This window comes from Pristiophorus japonicus, chromosome 22, assembly GCF_044704955.1.
Source record: "Pristiophorus japonicus isolate sPriJap1 chromosome 22, sPriJap1.hap1, whole genome shotgun sequence".
Lineage (NCBI taxonomy): Eukaryota > Metazoa > Chordata > Chondrichthyes > Pristiophoridae > Pristiophorus > Pristiophorus japonicus.
Window position 1 is genome coordinate 33,183,081 of NC_091998.1, and position 16,918 is coordinate 33,199,998.

General features: G+C 49.0%; 1 protein-coding gene and 1 pseudogene across 49 annotated transcripts in view; one reads left to right on the top strand and one right to left on the bottom strand.

Moving 5' to 3' along the window:
- Positions 1-16,918, bottom strand: part of LOC139234937 (sorbin and SH3 domain-containing protein 1) — a 259,206-nt gene that overhangs the window by 13,084 nt on the left and 229,204 nt on the right. For 26 of the 49 annotated variants that reach the window (XM_070865865.1, XM_070865858.1, XM_070865866.1 and 23 more), the window contains 7 exons: positions 16,366-16,454; positions 12,369-12,536; positions 8,499-8,545; positions 6,712-6,826; positions 6,197-6,322; positions 2,819-3,013; positions 923-1,624 (listed from right to left, as the gene is read on the bottom strand). In XM_070865865.1, the coding sequence (XP_070721966.1) occupies positions 923-1,624; positions 2,819-3,013; positions 6,197-6,322; positions 6,712-6,826; positions 8,499-8,545; positions 12,369-12,536; positions 16,366-16,454 (1,442 nt within the window). The remainder of the gene's footprint in view (positions 1-922; positions 1,625-2,818; positions 3,014-6,196; positions 6,323-6,711; positions 6,827-8,498; positions 8,546-12,368; positions 12,537-16,365; positions 16,455-16,918) is intronic. The other 23 variants (XM_070865905.1, XM_070865907.1, XM_070865904.1 and 20 more) reach the window with 6 other exon arrangements.
- LOC139235215 (U2 spliceosomal RNA) lies at positions 5,488-5,714 on the top strand (annotated as a pseudogene).

Genomic DNA, 16,918 nt, shown 5'->3' on the forward strand with positions numbered 1-16,918 from the left:
CTGCCAGAAAACCGCAGAGCAAAATTACAGGGGGCGTTCAAATAAATGGGGGGGGGGGGGGGGGGTGGTTTTCTTCCCCTCCTTTTTCTTTGAACGCTTTTGTATATTAGTTACAGCAATATTGGGAGATGGGTGTTCGACTGGGTGGTGGCGGCTGGTGACCTGCACACTCCGAAGCTGCGGGGTGACCACCTCTGGAAACATGCTGTCCATGAAGTTCTCAGCCTTGGCAAATGCACAGCAGCGGCTCCAGCTGCCGAAACGCGGAGCTCGAGCCGCCGTAGCTGGCGACATTTCCTGCACACGCAGTCAGCCAGGCCGCGAGAAGCAGCCAGGACTCCCCACGTGGCACAGGACGTGCACTCCACGGGACGGAGCTGCCCTGCCGAGTGGGAGGCCAAGTGATGAAACCTCCAGGAATACGCCCAACCAGAGTTGGCAAGCCCAGCGGAGGGATCCAGGTCAAAAGACACTGCGCTAAGTGAATGGCTCTCCTGAACTTAAGGAGCGCCGTCAGTGAAATGCTACACTGGCCTAACGTCAGGCTGGCTTGAGTTGCTCCAGATTCCAAGCCCTGCTGACCCTTGCTCTAGACCTGGGTCGTGGGGATTGGTGGGGGAGACCAGGGTGGACAGTGAAGTGGGAGAGGAAGGAAGGATGGACAGAGAGCTAGAGGTAGGCCTATTGATTCGTAAAAGGGAAGGGTGGGGTGGGTGGGAAAACAAAGAGAGAGTCAATGGAAAACCAAGAGCTCTGTTCTTCAAAGTAGTTTGCTGCAGTTGGTGATGTGAAGTTCAACTTAGAACTGCAGCTTTCGATCTTAGGAACCGGGTTACAATACGGTGTGCTGCCGCACAATGTTTGCTGTTAAGGACAAACGGGAAGTTGTAGTTTATAGACACACTGCCCATGCAGCAGGTACCTTCTCTGCTGGTTTCCTGTTGGTGCTGCCTTCCGTTTCTTGCGTGCTAATCCCTTGCACCATCTGCAGGAGCTCACACTGCCCAGTGCCCGTGGGGCACTCTCGCTCTCTCGGGCTCCCGCACCTGGCCAGGGCAGGCCCCTTGCTGGAGAGAGCACCGCGACTCCGCACTTTGACAGTCAAAGGATCCGCCCCATCTCCGTCGCCTCTCCCGCTGCTCACTGCAGCGAGATTATCGCCCGCTGGGCTTGAACCGGGCGCTGGAGGGGCGGCTATTCGAGGGGACAAGCTGCAGGAGCCGGTAGTGGTGGTGGTGGGTTGTGGTGGCGTGCATTTGACGGGCTCCTCGCCGACAGGAACGCTAAAGGTGATGCTGCGTGCGGGCTGCTGTGACCGAGGCGGTGGCAGGGGCGATGCGTTAGAGCAGGGGGTCGAGTCGCCGGACGCTTTGCGGAGAGGGGGGCTGACCGTGAGCGAGGGACTGCTCACCATCGAGGTGCTAAGGTAGTTTCCGTCGGAGTAGAAGCCCTCGGGGAGAGGAGGCAACGGAGGGGTGGTGAGCGGAGTGTGGCTCGGGGACACTCCCATGGTCAGCGTAATCCAGTCGGAGGTGACAGCCTGAACATCTGGAGAGAGCACTCGGCGATAGTGAGATGGAGGAGGAGGAGGAGAAGGCGTTGGGCGAGCGGAATTACCAGAGAACTTCAAACAAAAGACAAAAAGAGAAGAAATGAACAACGAGAGAGAAAAAGAGAAAGGTAAACAAAAAGGCAGATAACACAGCAACAGACAGGCAAAGAAAAATAAGATAGCTTGAAACTACAAAAAATAACACTCAGGACCAGGTAGCTGGTAGGGGTTTGAACACAGTATTCTAAAGAGAGATGGAATATTAAAAGATTTTTTAATAACAGATATGAAAGTGTCATTGTTCATCCATCATAGGAGGGACTACCTGTCATAGCTTTAAACACATCTATTTTATGTCACAATTTTGCTCGCAGAACCTCCTGTCCTGAAGGTGCTGATTGGTGCTCCCATTCCACGGACATCGACAGCAACGCCAATACCTCGCCCAAGTGGTCATTCCTGATGCGTCAGTGCAGACAGTGAGCATCATCAGACTGGTTGGCCACGAGGAGCCAACTCCCACCACATCTGTCGGGACACCTTCCAACAGCAATCGAGGGATTCTCAGTCGGCAACGGGAACCCTGGGCGAGATTCTCCCCTTCCTCGTTCAGGGACATGAGAGCCAAAGGTGGTGCCTGATCAGAGAACCTACTCCACAAACCCTTGGATATTCCTTGTTAATAGTATACAGAGAAGGCTACAAGTACAGGAGCCGTGGTTCAGGGTGTTGGGGTTTCAATCCTCTCCGCTCAGTCTCTAACCCAAGCTGGGCAGCAAGACTCCTCAGAGCTGGGTGTGATAAATCCTTATGGCATCAGAAGCACACTACACACAAGATGGCTCTAACTATCATCATTTGAATTTGCCACATGATCCTTTTTCATTTACATCAGTAGTTGCAGTACCCCAGAAGTCCACTAGGGGGAGCTCTAGGACACAGGGCGAAGGGTGGTCCAGTTAGTGGGTTGGCCGTGACCACCTTGCGTTAGCCAATCAAAGCACAGCATTTCCAGTTAAAAAATGGCATCCCGTCTCTCAGTTGCAACGGTGCTTGTAACCCAATAAAGACCTGCAGCGGAAGGGCTGGGGTCAAACACGCGAGGCGGGGGGAGATCTGAGGGCTTAGGCCCTTTGTGGAAAGACAAATAACTTTGGGCAATGAGATTCAATGAAGAAGGGCCGGTCGCGCCATTGATGGGACTGGATGTAATACAAACATTTGGAGGTAGATGGTGCTCAAAGCTTATTCAGAGAGAAAGACTACCTGTGGGGAACTTGTAGAGCTACGGTTTGAAGAATAAGAACCAGGAGGATCGGGATAGTCAACTGCATTCTTCACCCTGGGTCTTTTAATCACCTCCACGTACGTGACGGGGAAGATGCCCTGGCGGTTTGTGCCCGAGATTTTGCCCTCGTACCAGTTTTCGTCAACTCTTCTCACCAGTGTGATTCGCTCCCCCTGCAGGGATGAGGGGGAGATCGTTCATTACATAGAATTAGATTAGAATTTACAGCACAGAAACAGGCCACTTAGTCCAACGGGTCCGTGCCAGTGTTTATGCTCCACACCAGCCCCTCCCACCCCTCCCTATCAGCATACTCGATTCCTTTCTCCCTCGTGTACGTATCTGGCTTTCCCTTAAATGCACCCTCAACCTGAGGTGCTATTCACTTCAACCACTCTTTGTGGTAGTGAGTTCCATGATTATAGCACGAAGATTCTTGGCTAACTTTGTAAAAACTTTCGAAGTCGGACAGAAATTCGGTATAAATGTTAAATTTTGCGGCGATCGTCGTACTTATTGCTGAGAAATGGAATACTCTCCATTTCTGGCACACATCACCAGCATGACGCCCTTGCTGGTCAGATGGAGCAGAGTCAGATAAAGAGCAACATTCCCCACACTCTGCCTCAACATCGTGCCTCAGGTTCCAAGCTCCCCATCCTGAACCACAGGGACATTGACCCATTTACAGCCCCAGCCAGCCTATCTTCTTCTCCTCCTCCTCCTCCTCCTCCTCCTCCTCCTTTCGTATGGTAGTGGCAAAGCAAATCAAATGTCAAATCCACATTGGATATCCAGGCCAAAGCTTCCGGTGTAACAGTGTGGATATCTTGTAGTGCTCCATGTTGTGCTCCAGGGTCTGATTAGGAGCTCCAGAGTCACATGATGGGGATGCTTTAATCTTTCACCGATGGAGAAGGTGGCAGCATCGACCGTGACCGGTTCTGAGCCAGTTGATGGTTGTCCACTGTTTGCGATGAAGGTTTAAGAACATAAGAAATAGGAGCAGGAGTCGGCCATATGGCCCCTCAAGCCTGCTCCGCCATTTAATAAGATCATGGCTGATCTGATCATGGACTCAGCTCCACTTCCCTGCTCGCTCCCCATAACCCTTTACTCCCTTATCGCTCAAACATCTGTCTATCTCCACCTTAAATATATTCAATGACCCAACCTCGACAGCTCTCTGAGGCAGAGAAGTCCATAGATTTACAACCCTCAGAAGAAATTCCTCCTCATCTCAGTTTTAAATGGGCGGCCCCTTATTCTAAGATTATGCCCCCTAGTTTTAGTTTCCCCTATGAGTGGAAATATCCTCTCTGCATCCACCTTGTCGAGCTCCCTCATTATCTTATAAGTTTCAATAAGATCACCTCTCATTCTTCTGAACTCCAAGGAGTAGAGGCCCAACCTACTCAACCTATCCTCATAAGTCAACCCCTTCATCTCTGAAATCAACCTAGTGAACCTTCTCTGAACTGCCTCCAATGTAAGTACATCCTCCCTTAAATAGAGCCCAAAACTGTATGCAGTACTCTAGGTGTGGCCTCACCAATACCCTGTACAGTTGTAGCAGGACTTCTCTAGTTTGATCCTACAGGTTGTACTGTGGGCTCCTCTATAAGGAATCCATTCCATATGTCGCAGTTCTTCCAAGCATTTCGCCATCGGTCATCAAAGCTGAGAGGAGATCGCTGAGGGCTTCGGCAACGGTCCAAAAAGCCCTCCTAGATTTGAGACGGGTTAAGCCATCCTGTAACCTGTGAGATCGCCAACTAAAGGCCGACTTTAACTTTCGGACCTGGTGGAGAACATTCGATCATGGATCAGCTGCCTGATGGAAAGGAGACCGGGCGGAGTGTATAACCAGCAGCCGAGCCACCACCATCTTCCGCAGTGTTACCCGTGGCTCAGTGGGTAACACGCTCATCTCTGAGCCAGAAGGGGGTGGGTTCAACACCCACTCCGGACAATTGAGCACAAAATCCAAGCAGACACTCCAGTGCAGTGCTGAGGGAGAGCTGCACTGTCTTTTGGATGCGAGGTTAAACCGCTCTCAGGTGGACACAAAAGATCCCAGAGCACTACTTGGAGTTCTCCCCAGTGTCCTGGTCAATATACATTACTCAACCAATATCTAAAAACAGATTATTTGGTTATCACATTACTGTTTGCGGACTTTACTGTATACAATTTGGCTGCTGCGTTTCTTACATTACAACAGTATTTCATATCCCTCCTGAATTGTAGCAGGACAATGGTATCTGGCAGGAATTTTCATTTTGAATGTTTGTATTTATCAGAGATACTCTCAGTGGCACCTTTACAGTGAGTTTGAACAAGTACCGTGGCTGCAGTGTGTACCATCTACATGACGCACTGCAGCAGCTCACCAAGGCTTCTTCGACAGCACCTCCCAAACCCACGATCTCCTGCATTAGAACACCTTCACCTGGCTAGTTCTCCTCCAAGTCACACACCATCCTGACTTGGACATATAATCGTCCGTTCCTTCATCGTCGCTGGGTCAAAATCCTGGAACTCCCTCCCTAACAGCACTGTGGGAGCACCTTCACCACACGGACTGCAGCGGTTCAAGGCGGCGGCTCACCACCACCATCTCAAGGGCAATTAGGGATAGGCAATAAATGCTGGCTCGGCCTTTTGGCTAAGATCATGCGTAACTGACCTGACATGACCCCAAAGTGGTTCTCCCTGGATCAGGAAGGTGGTTCTCCTATGCTTTTTGGAAATAGGAGGTGGGTGGGGTGGTTTGACCCATCCACCTTCACGGAGGTGTGTGGGGGGCCTGACCCATCCACCTCCATGGCACGAACCTGGTATTGCAGTACTTCCAGGAACGGTGCAGTGGCTCTAGGCCTTTTGGCTAAGAGCATTGGCGCAGAGTGATCCTTGATGTGTGCAAGGTGACCTCTGGCGTTTGTGATCTGACAAAGAATTGGAAAGATTGGCTACGAAAAATAAAAAAAATAAATAAAATAAATGCCGGCCTCACTAGCAACCCTCACATCTCAAGAATAAATAGTTTAAAAATATTTCCAAGTGGGCATGGATGCCCAGGATTAAGCACAGGTCGTCAATCTCACTAAGGTACGAGTCTTGGAATAATATCACAGTGGTGCAGTAGAGGGCGATTCTCGGAAGGTTGGGCAAATTATTGGGACAAAGTCGGTGGAGATTTCCTCTGCATCAAACCAGAGCGGTCCCTTGACTGGGCACCCAAAATGGAAGGTATTTCATTCCCCCATCGCCAACGTCCCCGACACTCAGGAGCAACCTTCAAAATACAATGACTCATAGTCTTCAGAGAAATTGGACTGTACCAAGTATCCTACCTTCCTGAACGACATTTCCACGTGCGTGTCGCCGTTAAAGTTGAAGCGGGCCACAGCCTCGCCGTACTCCAGCACCTGAAGGGGGGGTGCCTTCTTGGGCTGTGCCCGTTCCGTGGGAGGAAGCAGCTATAAACGAGGAAACCAGTGTTCAGTACCGGCCAACAGAGGCCCTGACGCACACGCCCATAGAAATTTACAGCACGGAAGGAGGCCATTTCAGCCCATCGTGTCCACGCCGGCCGACCAAGAGCTATCCAGCCTAATCCCACTTTCCAGCTCTTGGCCCGTAGCCCTGTAGGTTACAGCACTTCAAGTGCACATCCAAGTACCTTTTAAATGTGGTGAGGGTTTCTGCCTCTACCACCCTTTCAGGCAGTGAGTTCCAGACCCCCACCACCCTCGGTGAAGAAATTTCCCCTCAAATCCCCTCTAAACCTCCTACTGATTACTTTAAACCTATGCCCCCTGGTTGTTGACCACACACGGTGCAACCTCGGAGCACGGAGAGGCCTTACCTCGATGTACGATCTGGGAAAGATGCCGACTCTCCCGTGGTGCTCCCCTTCATACCAGTTCTGATCGATCTGTCTGTAAATATAGACAATATCTCCCTTCTGGAACGGTAGCTCCCTAGGTCCAACAAGACCACAGTTAGTGCCATACCCGCCATTCCGCAGAGGTACAAAGAGCCAATTCTACAGTGATTTGAAAGCAGTAATCACTTACAATAATAAAAAAAAAAGCTGTTAAAAGTGGCGCCATTCAGTGGCTCAATGGGTCAGGCCACATTGTCCACATGCCAGACACGAAACTCCCAAAGCAAGCGCTCTACTCGGAACTCCTTCACAGCAAACGAGCCAAAGGTGGGCAGAGGAAACATTACAAGGACACCCTCAAAGCCTCCCTGATAAAGTGAAACATCCCCACCGACACCTGGGAGTCCCTGGCTAAAGACCACCCTAAGTGGAGGAAGTGCATCCGGGAGGGCGTTGAGCTCCGAGTCTCATCGCCGAGAGCGTACAGAAATCAAGCGCAGGCAGCAGAAAGAGCGTGCGGCAAACCTGTCCCACCCACCCTTTCCCTCAACAACTGTCTGCGACAGAGACTGCGGCTCTCGTATTGGACTGTTCAGCCACCTAAAGACTCATTTTAAGAATGGAAGCAATTCTTCCTCAATTCCGAGGGATTGCCGATGATAATGGGTGATTCCTCTCCTGGTGTAATAGCGAGCCACGACAGACCCAGAGGCAGAGAGATTAGATTCCCCGGTCTGTGCTGAAAACGCCAAGGTGAACGCCCCTACTTTCCCACCATGTGGTCCCAGTGGGCCTGTCTCCGTGCCGAGAGCGACGCAATTGGAATAATCAATCCCACATTGAGTAGGGAATCCCAGCTGGTCGACACATGGGTTTCCGCAAAGGCTTTGGCACGATTCCAATTCATAAGGGGCAATGAAACACGGGATCCCAGGCAGATAATTGGGCTGTGAACAAAAGGAAGTCATAAACGGGAACTGTTGTGGCTGGAAAGAGGTTGTGAATGGGGTATCACAGAGGCTGGGCTGGATCCACTGCTGTCATCAACGACTTGGATCAGGAAAGCGGTTTCTGGACATAGGTGTAAATCAATTCCATATTTTTCAGCTACAGTAAATTAAAAAAAGGGAAATAAGCAGAGGCGAAGAGAGGTTGTGATTTTGCCGTGCAAGATGCTGGGACAGTCCATCGATAGGACAATGTTATTGCCCCGAGAGGGGGTAGAGTTGAGCCACAAAGATGATCCAAGTACCAGGGATTTTAAGCTCAGAGAGTTATGGAGGGAATTGCTGAATCGCAAACAGATTATGTATTGCGTGCGAGTGATGTCGTAAAATATGGTGCATTACTCTGCTCTCTTACAGTGCGCAGAGAGGGGTGTGTGGGGCAGTGGGTTACTCTGGGCCCTTGGATCTCTGGGGCCCCGAGTTCAAATCCAGCTAGTTCACGAGTTGAAATTCTCTTCTGGCAGATAGCTCTGACTGTAAGGGTTGAGTTTGGAAAATCTGGATTGAATTTCTCATTGTTACAAAAGTAACAATTTTGGGAGTGCTGATGATGATGATGTTACAAAAGTACCCCTTAAATTTGTCAGGAAATTGGTAATCACACACTGAGGCTGGGAGGGGGGAACTTTGTTCCGCAGGCTATACCTGACCTGGGAGCGAGTACTTGATTAACGGAAAGTGTTGCATCCCCCCAGCACCTGGTGAGTTGCAGTGCGGTTGTGTGCGGAGATAAAGTGATCTGCGTTTCTTTGAACTCACTTCAGAGACTGTGCCTTAAAGTCGAACTTGGCTCTGGCCGGCAACATCTGCAAAGGGAGACACATTGCATGGATTAACGATACGACCATCGCCGAGCACAGCTTTTTAAAACCTCGTTCATCTTGCGAGCATGACAGCGGGTTGCAGCACAGTAACCGAGACAGTGAACGGAATGGATTGCAAGCCTGCATCACAGCACAAGAATAAAGCCACACGCTCACTGCGATACCTGCATTCTACTGCCACATGGCGGCGATGTGTTGACCAGGTTAATAGAGACCTTGACAAGCACGAGGTACTTAAGATTCTAACGGAGTGCTTCACCTGAAACTTAAAACTGCTTCGCTCCTTCAGCCGCTGAGAAATTCCGCTGTCAGAATTTTAGGCTTTTAGTCCAGATTCCCTGTGTTTGTATTTTTAAATCACAGTTGGATTTATAGTTCCTGCAACATTTCTATAACATAACAGGGGCAGGAGTCGGCCATTCGGCCCCTTGAGCCTGCTCCGCCATTCAATAAGATCATGGCTGATCATCGACCTCAGCTCCACTTTCCCCATATCCCTTGATTCCCTTAATATCCAAAAATCTATCAAATTCAGTCTTGAATATACTGAGCATCCACAGCCCTCTGGGGTTGGGATTGCCAAAGATTTACAACCCTCCAAGTGAAGAAATTTCTCCTCATCTCAGTCCTAACTGGCCGACCCCTTATCCTCTGACTATGGCCCCTAGTTCTAGATCCTCCAGCCAGGGGAAACAGCCTCTCAGCAACTACCCAGTCAGCCCGCTAATATATTCAACATATGAGCAACGTCTGGAGGTGCTTCATGGGTGGGCAAGTGGAGGACAGGCCCCGAGCTGGACAAAGTGAGATTGGGGCAGACCAAAAGGTCGGTCAAAGGATAAGGAGAGAAAGCTGCTTCATTGCACCAGAGAGCAGCAAGTGCAAGGGGCAACTTTATTGCGAGAGTCTGTGCAAAAAATAGAATCAATCACAATCAATGTCAGCCTCTCCACAAGCGATGTGGACGAGGGGCATTTTGTCAGAGAGTAATGTTTTAACAGACCAGCAGTGTGTCAGTGCGGGCAGAGCAGTAGCCCTCAACCCCCACGGGGCCTTTGTGCCCCGAACACATTTTGTTTTTTCCAAAATTATTTCCCAGGAAACCTCTGTTTTTAATTTTACAAAAAAAATTAAGAATAAAATCAATGTCACAAAAATTCTCAGTAATATTGCTCCTCTTTTGCCCATTGTTTATTTCCCCCTCCCCGCTATACTGAACCAACCTCCCTCATGGAATGTTCCATAGCGTGCTGGGGGCCAGTTCCACAGGTACTGGCAGTCTCCGGGCACCCGCTTCCTGTGGGGGCTTGGGCCATGATTGGCAGCAGGATGTTCGACCAAGGGGGGGCTTCACAGCCGAGTCCAATCCTGTCCTGACCTCTGGTCTCTGCGTGCATGCGAGCTCACATGTGTGTGTGTAACGCGCACACGTGCACATGCTACCGCTCACGTATGTACACAGGCATACGTGTGCACGCGCGCACTACAAATATATGCGCACTCACACCCATGCACACAAAAACATGCGCACACACTCGCTCTCCTGGCATGGACTGCTGCAGAGTGGTCAAAAGCAGGAACCCTCCTGAACCCAGAGACATCGAGGTCAATTGGAGAATCCCACCTGCTACCTTGGCTAAGATCAGCTAACTCGGCACAGTCCAGGGAGCTGGAGATGGGACCTTGCCACCCAGTACGACACAGGGCAGTGAATCTGTCAACTGAGTGGTACTGGCACTTCCTTTCTAGTTGTAATGTCTGATGGTTTACTGGAGGGGGAGAGGAGATAACTCGTACAGAATGTACCAGATGGAGTCTCTACTTGGGACTGAGTGAAGCACAGAACCAAACCTCAGACAGCAAAAACTGAGAAGTTTCAGGGAATTGTGCAAATCTGCCAATTTCTAGGTGAAAAATCAGTAATTATTGAAAAAGAAGAACCTTAAGTACTTTGCCTTTGTGTCATTATCCTGTCAACATATTCCTGCTGCCATTTTATAGACCATTCACAGTGCTGGCATGTTTAATTTCTCTAGAAATTAATTCTACACAAATGAATGGAAAATTATGGGGGAAAATGCAAATTGAGACAAAGCAGTAGCTTTAAAAGGAAGAAGAGTAAATACTATATGTTAATAAATGTACAAAATGAATGGTGTGAGCACTGAGTTTTGTCTTAAAAATTATAACAGAATTAATTATTCTGAAAGATGGTGTGTTGGCAGCACCAGTGTGGTTACAATGGGAAGCGTCGCACTCAACGGTTGGAGCTCTTTTGTCCAAGAGGCTGATCAAACTGAAGGGAAGAGAGAGTGAGGGCCACCCACCCAACCTCACTGGGAATGAGGGCCACCCCAAACTTCACTGGGAGTGCGGGCCACCCCAAGCCTCACTGAGTGCGGACCATCCACCCCAAAACCTCACTGGGAGTGAGGGCCACCCCAAACCTTACTGGGAGTGAAGCCCACCCACCCCCAAACCTCAGGAGTGACTTTAAAAAAAAACAATTCCCCTTTCACTCTCTCTCACCTGGCAATTGCCTGGGTTTGATTTCAGCGGCTCAGATAGTGAATGTTGGCAGTGACCAGGAGCAGCAATCCCCGGGGCGAGGGAGGGGCTGAGACAATTGCCGATCTCCTGCTCTCCCGTCAGCGAACCAACCCGAGACCTGCTGATCTGCGCGGCGTAACTCTGACGCCTTTACCTATATCACGGACAAGCTCAGCAACCAGTTAAGCTGCGGGATTTCCCTTTGACCAAGAAGACTTACAGACTCAAAACGCGATTCTTTGTGCGACGTCTGACAAAGAATGACATCAGACAGACTGATTTGCTCTTCATTCATTTTTGATGCAGTTGTAAGCTGCCCTGAAGGGGTGCAGAGACCGATCACAGGTTAGGTTACTGAAGTCATATTACTGCCTCCATATGGAATATGCAGCTATGAATTACTAAGCCCTCGCCAGTAAATGGCTGGGTTGTTGCCTCTCGCCCAGCGCTGCATGGTCCCACAGCACAGAGACCAGAATGACCGAGATACAGTCCCCAGTTTGTGCTGGGTCAGGTGCTGCAGCACTTGGCGGCCACAGTTGTCCTCAGTGCCACTGCTGGTCACCACCCGGCCACCCACGCGGCTGTGGGCACCGCGCGAGGAAGGGACGCGGCGCTCGGCCGTGACGCCGTCCGCAGCCGAATAGCCCGGCCGAAACTCAACGGTCTCGGCTCGGGCCCGGGTGACGGACTGGAAATCAACGCTCGGCCGTGGAGCGGTGTCCCAACCCGAGCTCGGGCGGGAAAGGGAAGTAAGCTAACGGGAGGAAAAGCAGGCTTGTATCCCGAAGGCTGTGGTTGCGAATTGAACCGTTTCCAAACGACCGCACATTTACACTTTAACTTTGTAAGACCGGTATGGGACGGCGTCCTCCTCTGACCAGCTCTCGCCAACACAAAATGCCAAAAGGAAGGTGATGGGGTTAGTGAGATGCAAAGATAAATATTCAACAGACTTTTCAATCAAGAACACAAAAAGATGGCATGTGAGACAGCGGGGGGCGGGGGGTGGGGGGGGTTTGCAAAGCGCAGGACGGCAATGCACACACACAAAATGCAGCGGTTAGCGAGTTTTAAATCATGCGGAATCGCCGACTAGGAAGCATTGGCCTTTACAGTTAGGCTGCTATTGCAGGGTTAGTACATATACTCCACAGAAAGCCAAACACTGAACCGCATGGAGGGGGGGGGGGGGGGGGGAAGATGGCATGTACTGCTTTGGGTCAAGTTGTGCACCGAGGTGAGTGGCACCGACCTCCGACCCAGATCTCCTCCTTGCTGCCTCGTCTATGTCAAGGAGGTCCCCAAATCTCTCATTAGTGATAAACTGGTGGTGTGTAAGAGCGATGCCCGTGTGCCTCCTGGCTGCAATGTCAGCTTCCTCTTGCTCCCGTCTAAGTCGTCTCTGCTCTTCTAACAGTCTCTGTTAGAAAATCGCACAAAATGGGGATCATACAAAGATCTGCTTCTGCTTATTTGAAAGAGAAAAAAGCCAATTTTTCCTGTCAAAAAAAAATGTTCAAACACATGCTGTGGCAGCGCAAAGTTTAGAATATGGCTTCAATAAACGTTATGTGCAACATGAGGTGAACAGATGAATCACTTCGAATGCTCGTCTCTGTTTCACCCACTTGCATTCTCAGATTGACAAGAGTCCCCTAGTTCCTTTTGCTTTAATGCAAATTAGAGAGGAACGGAACGGAGAGGCTCAGGTAATGGGATCAGAATCCGGGGCAAACAGGAACAACAGAAATTTATATCAAAACACAGCACAGACAAGACGACACTCCCACAGAGCCAGGGGACCTTGCAAGTCACCCAGATTTAAAGTGTAGCCATCCCGCGTCCCTTTCTCTGACCGCAGGAGAGAGAGGCAGTGAGAGAGACAACGGTGATCATCCTCCAAATAGAAAGCTGAGAGACCCGCTTGAGGCTGTCACCGAGAGGCAAACTCCAGCACATTTAACACACAGCTTCCGGCAACGGCATGCAGTTATGGTGCAGTGAGCTGGGTGTCAAGATCAACAGTTTAATAATGACCCTTACAGTCCACTCCTATTTAGTTCAAAGTCAATTTTTTGGAGGGGTTTTTGGAAAAAAATGCCAATCGTCCAGGACATGGAAATTGCTAAATGAAAAAAGACCGAGGTCCATCTCGTTGGCTTCTACCATCCTGGTAGTAGTCACGTGATTGAATGATAATAGAGCTGTCGACCAATCATAGCAATCAATCTCTACTAATGAGTCTGGAACAGACCCAGACACGAGGAAATTCCCCAGTGATGGAGAGCTTTGGGGAAACCACAGGTCCTCAGACACCTGTTCCTCCCAATGCTACGCTCACCAAATGCCGCGTCTCAAGTTACTCAGATACTGTATCCCCAAAGTCTGAAGTAAATCTATCTAATATGCATTTGAATGAATCAACGCTAACTGCTCCCACTGTCTCCCGAAAGAGTCGTCTCCACTCGCTGGCTGAGATATTGTTTCCACAGATTAACTTTGAATTTACCCCCTTCAGGCACAGGCCGTGTCCTCTGGTTCTACTGTTCTGGACACGGGGAGGCAGTGGATCATGGTCTCCATTAGAATCCCAACAATCAGATCATCTCCTCACCTTCGCTTTCCCAGCGAGAACATGCCGGATTGTCGTAAAAACCCATCCGGTTCACTCATATCCTTTAGGGAAACAAATCTGCCGCCCTTACCCGGTCTGGCCTATAGGTGACTCCAGACCCACAGCAATGTGGTTGACTCTCAAAAGCCCCTCTGAAATGGCCCAGCAAGCCACTCGGTTGCACCAAACCGCTACGGCAAAGTCACGGAGTACCTTCACCATATGGACTGCAGCGGTTCAAGGCAGCGGCTCACCACCTTCGAGGGCAATTAGGGATGGGCAATAAATGCTGGCTTTGCCAGCAATGCCCGCATCCCATGAATCAATTATTCCCTTCTCCCTCATCTAGCCTAAATTTAAATATTATTCACTGTAACCCCTCCCTGTGGTAGCAAGTTCCACATTCTCACCATTCTCTGGGTGAAGAAGTTTCTTCTGAATTCCCTGTTTGATTTGTTGGACTATCTTATATTGATGGACGCTAATTTTGCTCCTCAAGTGGAAACACTCTCTGTATCCACTCGATCAAAACCTTTCATAATTTTAAAGACCTCTATTAGGTCGCCCCTCAGCCTTCTGTTTTCAAGAGAAAAGAGACCCAGCCTGTTCATCCTTCCCTGATATGTATACCCTCGCATTTCAGGTATCATCATTGTAAATCATTTTTGCAACCTCTCAAGTGTCTCTACATCCTTTTTATAATATGGCGACCAGAACTGTGCAGTGCTGCAAGTGTGGTCTAACCAAGGTTCGGTACAAGTTTAACATAACTTACCTACTTTTCAGTTCAATCCCTCTTTTACATGCTTTCATTTTCAATTAACAGATCATTTAAACTAAGCAACTTCAAATTAACAGGAATAGACTGTATTTAATTTTTGCCTTTTAAAAACAATATTTTAATTTTAGATTCTTTACTTAAGTGGGCACAATCAATGAATAAAAAACAGGTTTACAAACCTTTTATTATATTTGTAAAGAAATAGCATAAGGACATGACTTGTTAGCAAGTTGTTGCATCTGTCAGAACGTGTCCAACCCAAACCATTTTCAGAGTGTCCCAATTAAAAAATCCAAGAGTCACTTTAGATGCAAACTCCAATAAAGATTTAAAGCTAGTACTAAAGCTGCCCAATATTATCCCCACCCTCTCTCTCAGGCATGGAGAGAGAGGGGCAGGAGAGGCTAGGGTTCTTCTCGTTGGGGCAGATTTAAGAGAGGTGTTCAAAATCATGTCAATACGGAGAAACTGTTTCCACTGGCGGGAAGGTCGGTAACCAGGGGACACAGATTCAAGGTGATTGACAAAAGAAGCAGAGGGCGGAGATGAAGAGAAATCTTTACGCAGCGAGTTGTTGTGATCGGGAACGAGCCACCTGAAAGGGCGGTGAAAGCAGATTCAATAATAACTTTCAAAGGCAAATTGGATAAATACCTGGATGAGATGAAATTGTGCAGGGCTACGGGGAAAGGGCGGGCAGTGAGGTTAATCGGATCGCTCTTTCAAAGAGCCACCACAGGCACGATGGGCCGAATGGGCCTCTTTCTGTGCTGCAAGATTCTATGTGATTACGTTCCATTTAACCTGGGCCATTGAAATGACCGCCCCAGTTCGAGATGTAGCTCACATGTACTGTGAGATGTATACTCACAGTGTGGTATATTCAGTATACCACACTGAATAACCTGTGTTTATTCAGTACCTTCATGGATGACACATGCTTAGCGAAGGCAATTCTCAAAAGATGCAGTGCAGAGTCAAAGTAGGTAAACGCTACTTGAATGAAGAGCTTTGAACCAGTCGAGTGACTCGATCCCAGCCAGTAAATACAGAATGGGATCAGTACTCGGTTACAGTGACACATCGGCAATGATCAGCTCTCTCGGAACCACGGGAATTACAGTCTAATCAGCTGTCGTGGTCACCACATTCAGAGTGTGACAGAGAATCAGATGCCTTTGGTAGGGTGTGTTCTGCTCATACTCTTATTTGTTTATTACAGCTCACTGGACGGGCATTAGGACCCTGCAGGAGCTATTCACAGTTGCTGTATTCATTCTGGTTCATGCTGGTTTGAGACGCCATTTTGGGTTGTATAAAAGCACACGGTTGAAGTTGCTTTTCTCCTGGCTCAGTTGGTCAGTTATTTATGTGTGCACAACATAATTTAGCGACAAGGATGACTCAAATTATCCGCCCTACCTTTCCTCTCCAACAAGGGGTCACAGAATAGATTTAGCATCTCATGGACTCAGTGAATCTGTGCGAGCCTCATCACCTGCAACCAACTACTCTTTGTTTTTGCGTGTTGCAAACCCGTTTAAGACAAAGCAAGGCAATAAACACGGTGCGGAGCCATCGTAGGCCACCAGTAGGCTGCTTTAAAAGGCTATCAAGTTGAAGAGAAAGATTGATTTGCTTCACCCTGTTTGCAAGCTCACAATACGAGTCGAGAATGAAATAACATCCAGCTTTACTGTCCCCAGACCCTCCCTCCCCAAACACATCACCACAACAACAGTACCACTTTAAAAAGGAATAAGAATTATTCTTTGAAAATTATGGTTTATCACTTTCTTTTTGGGCAACACTCAATTGATCTTTGACCTGAAGGTCGATCGTTCAGGGACCCACCTCCTTGTCCTCGTGACGTCGCCGGCAGATTTCCTCGGGGGTCTCCATGCGCTCGATTGGAGCGGACAGCCTCGGCGAGTCCGACTCTACTTGAAGACAACACAAAGCAAGGTTAATCCACCCACGTCACCGACAAAGGGATACGGTTCAAGTGTAAGAGATAGGAAACCTTTAAAAGTGAACTTAACCCTGTTGCGAACAGATTATCAAATAAAGCCTCAAAAAAAAGTCTACAGCAGTCTAACGAATTAGAATTAAATATTATTAGAGGAGGCTGGGTCTGGACGACTGACGGGACAACACTGACTGGGGGAGTGCAACCGTTTGTCAGCTAAGTCAGGAATCAATCCACGGAAAATTCCTCTCCAGTTTGCACACCATTCCCTGCTAAATGTTAGGCCCTTATCTCACTACTAACTTCGATGTCACAGGAATCATTTTAGCAATCATCTGTGGCCTTGGATACTTTCAAAACCAATCTCTCTCCCCTCCTCCCTTTCCCGATGGTGCTACTCTCACTGGACCCAGATACCAGCAGTGTCTCCAACCCCAC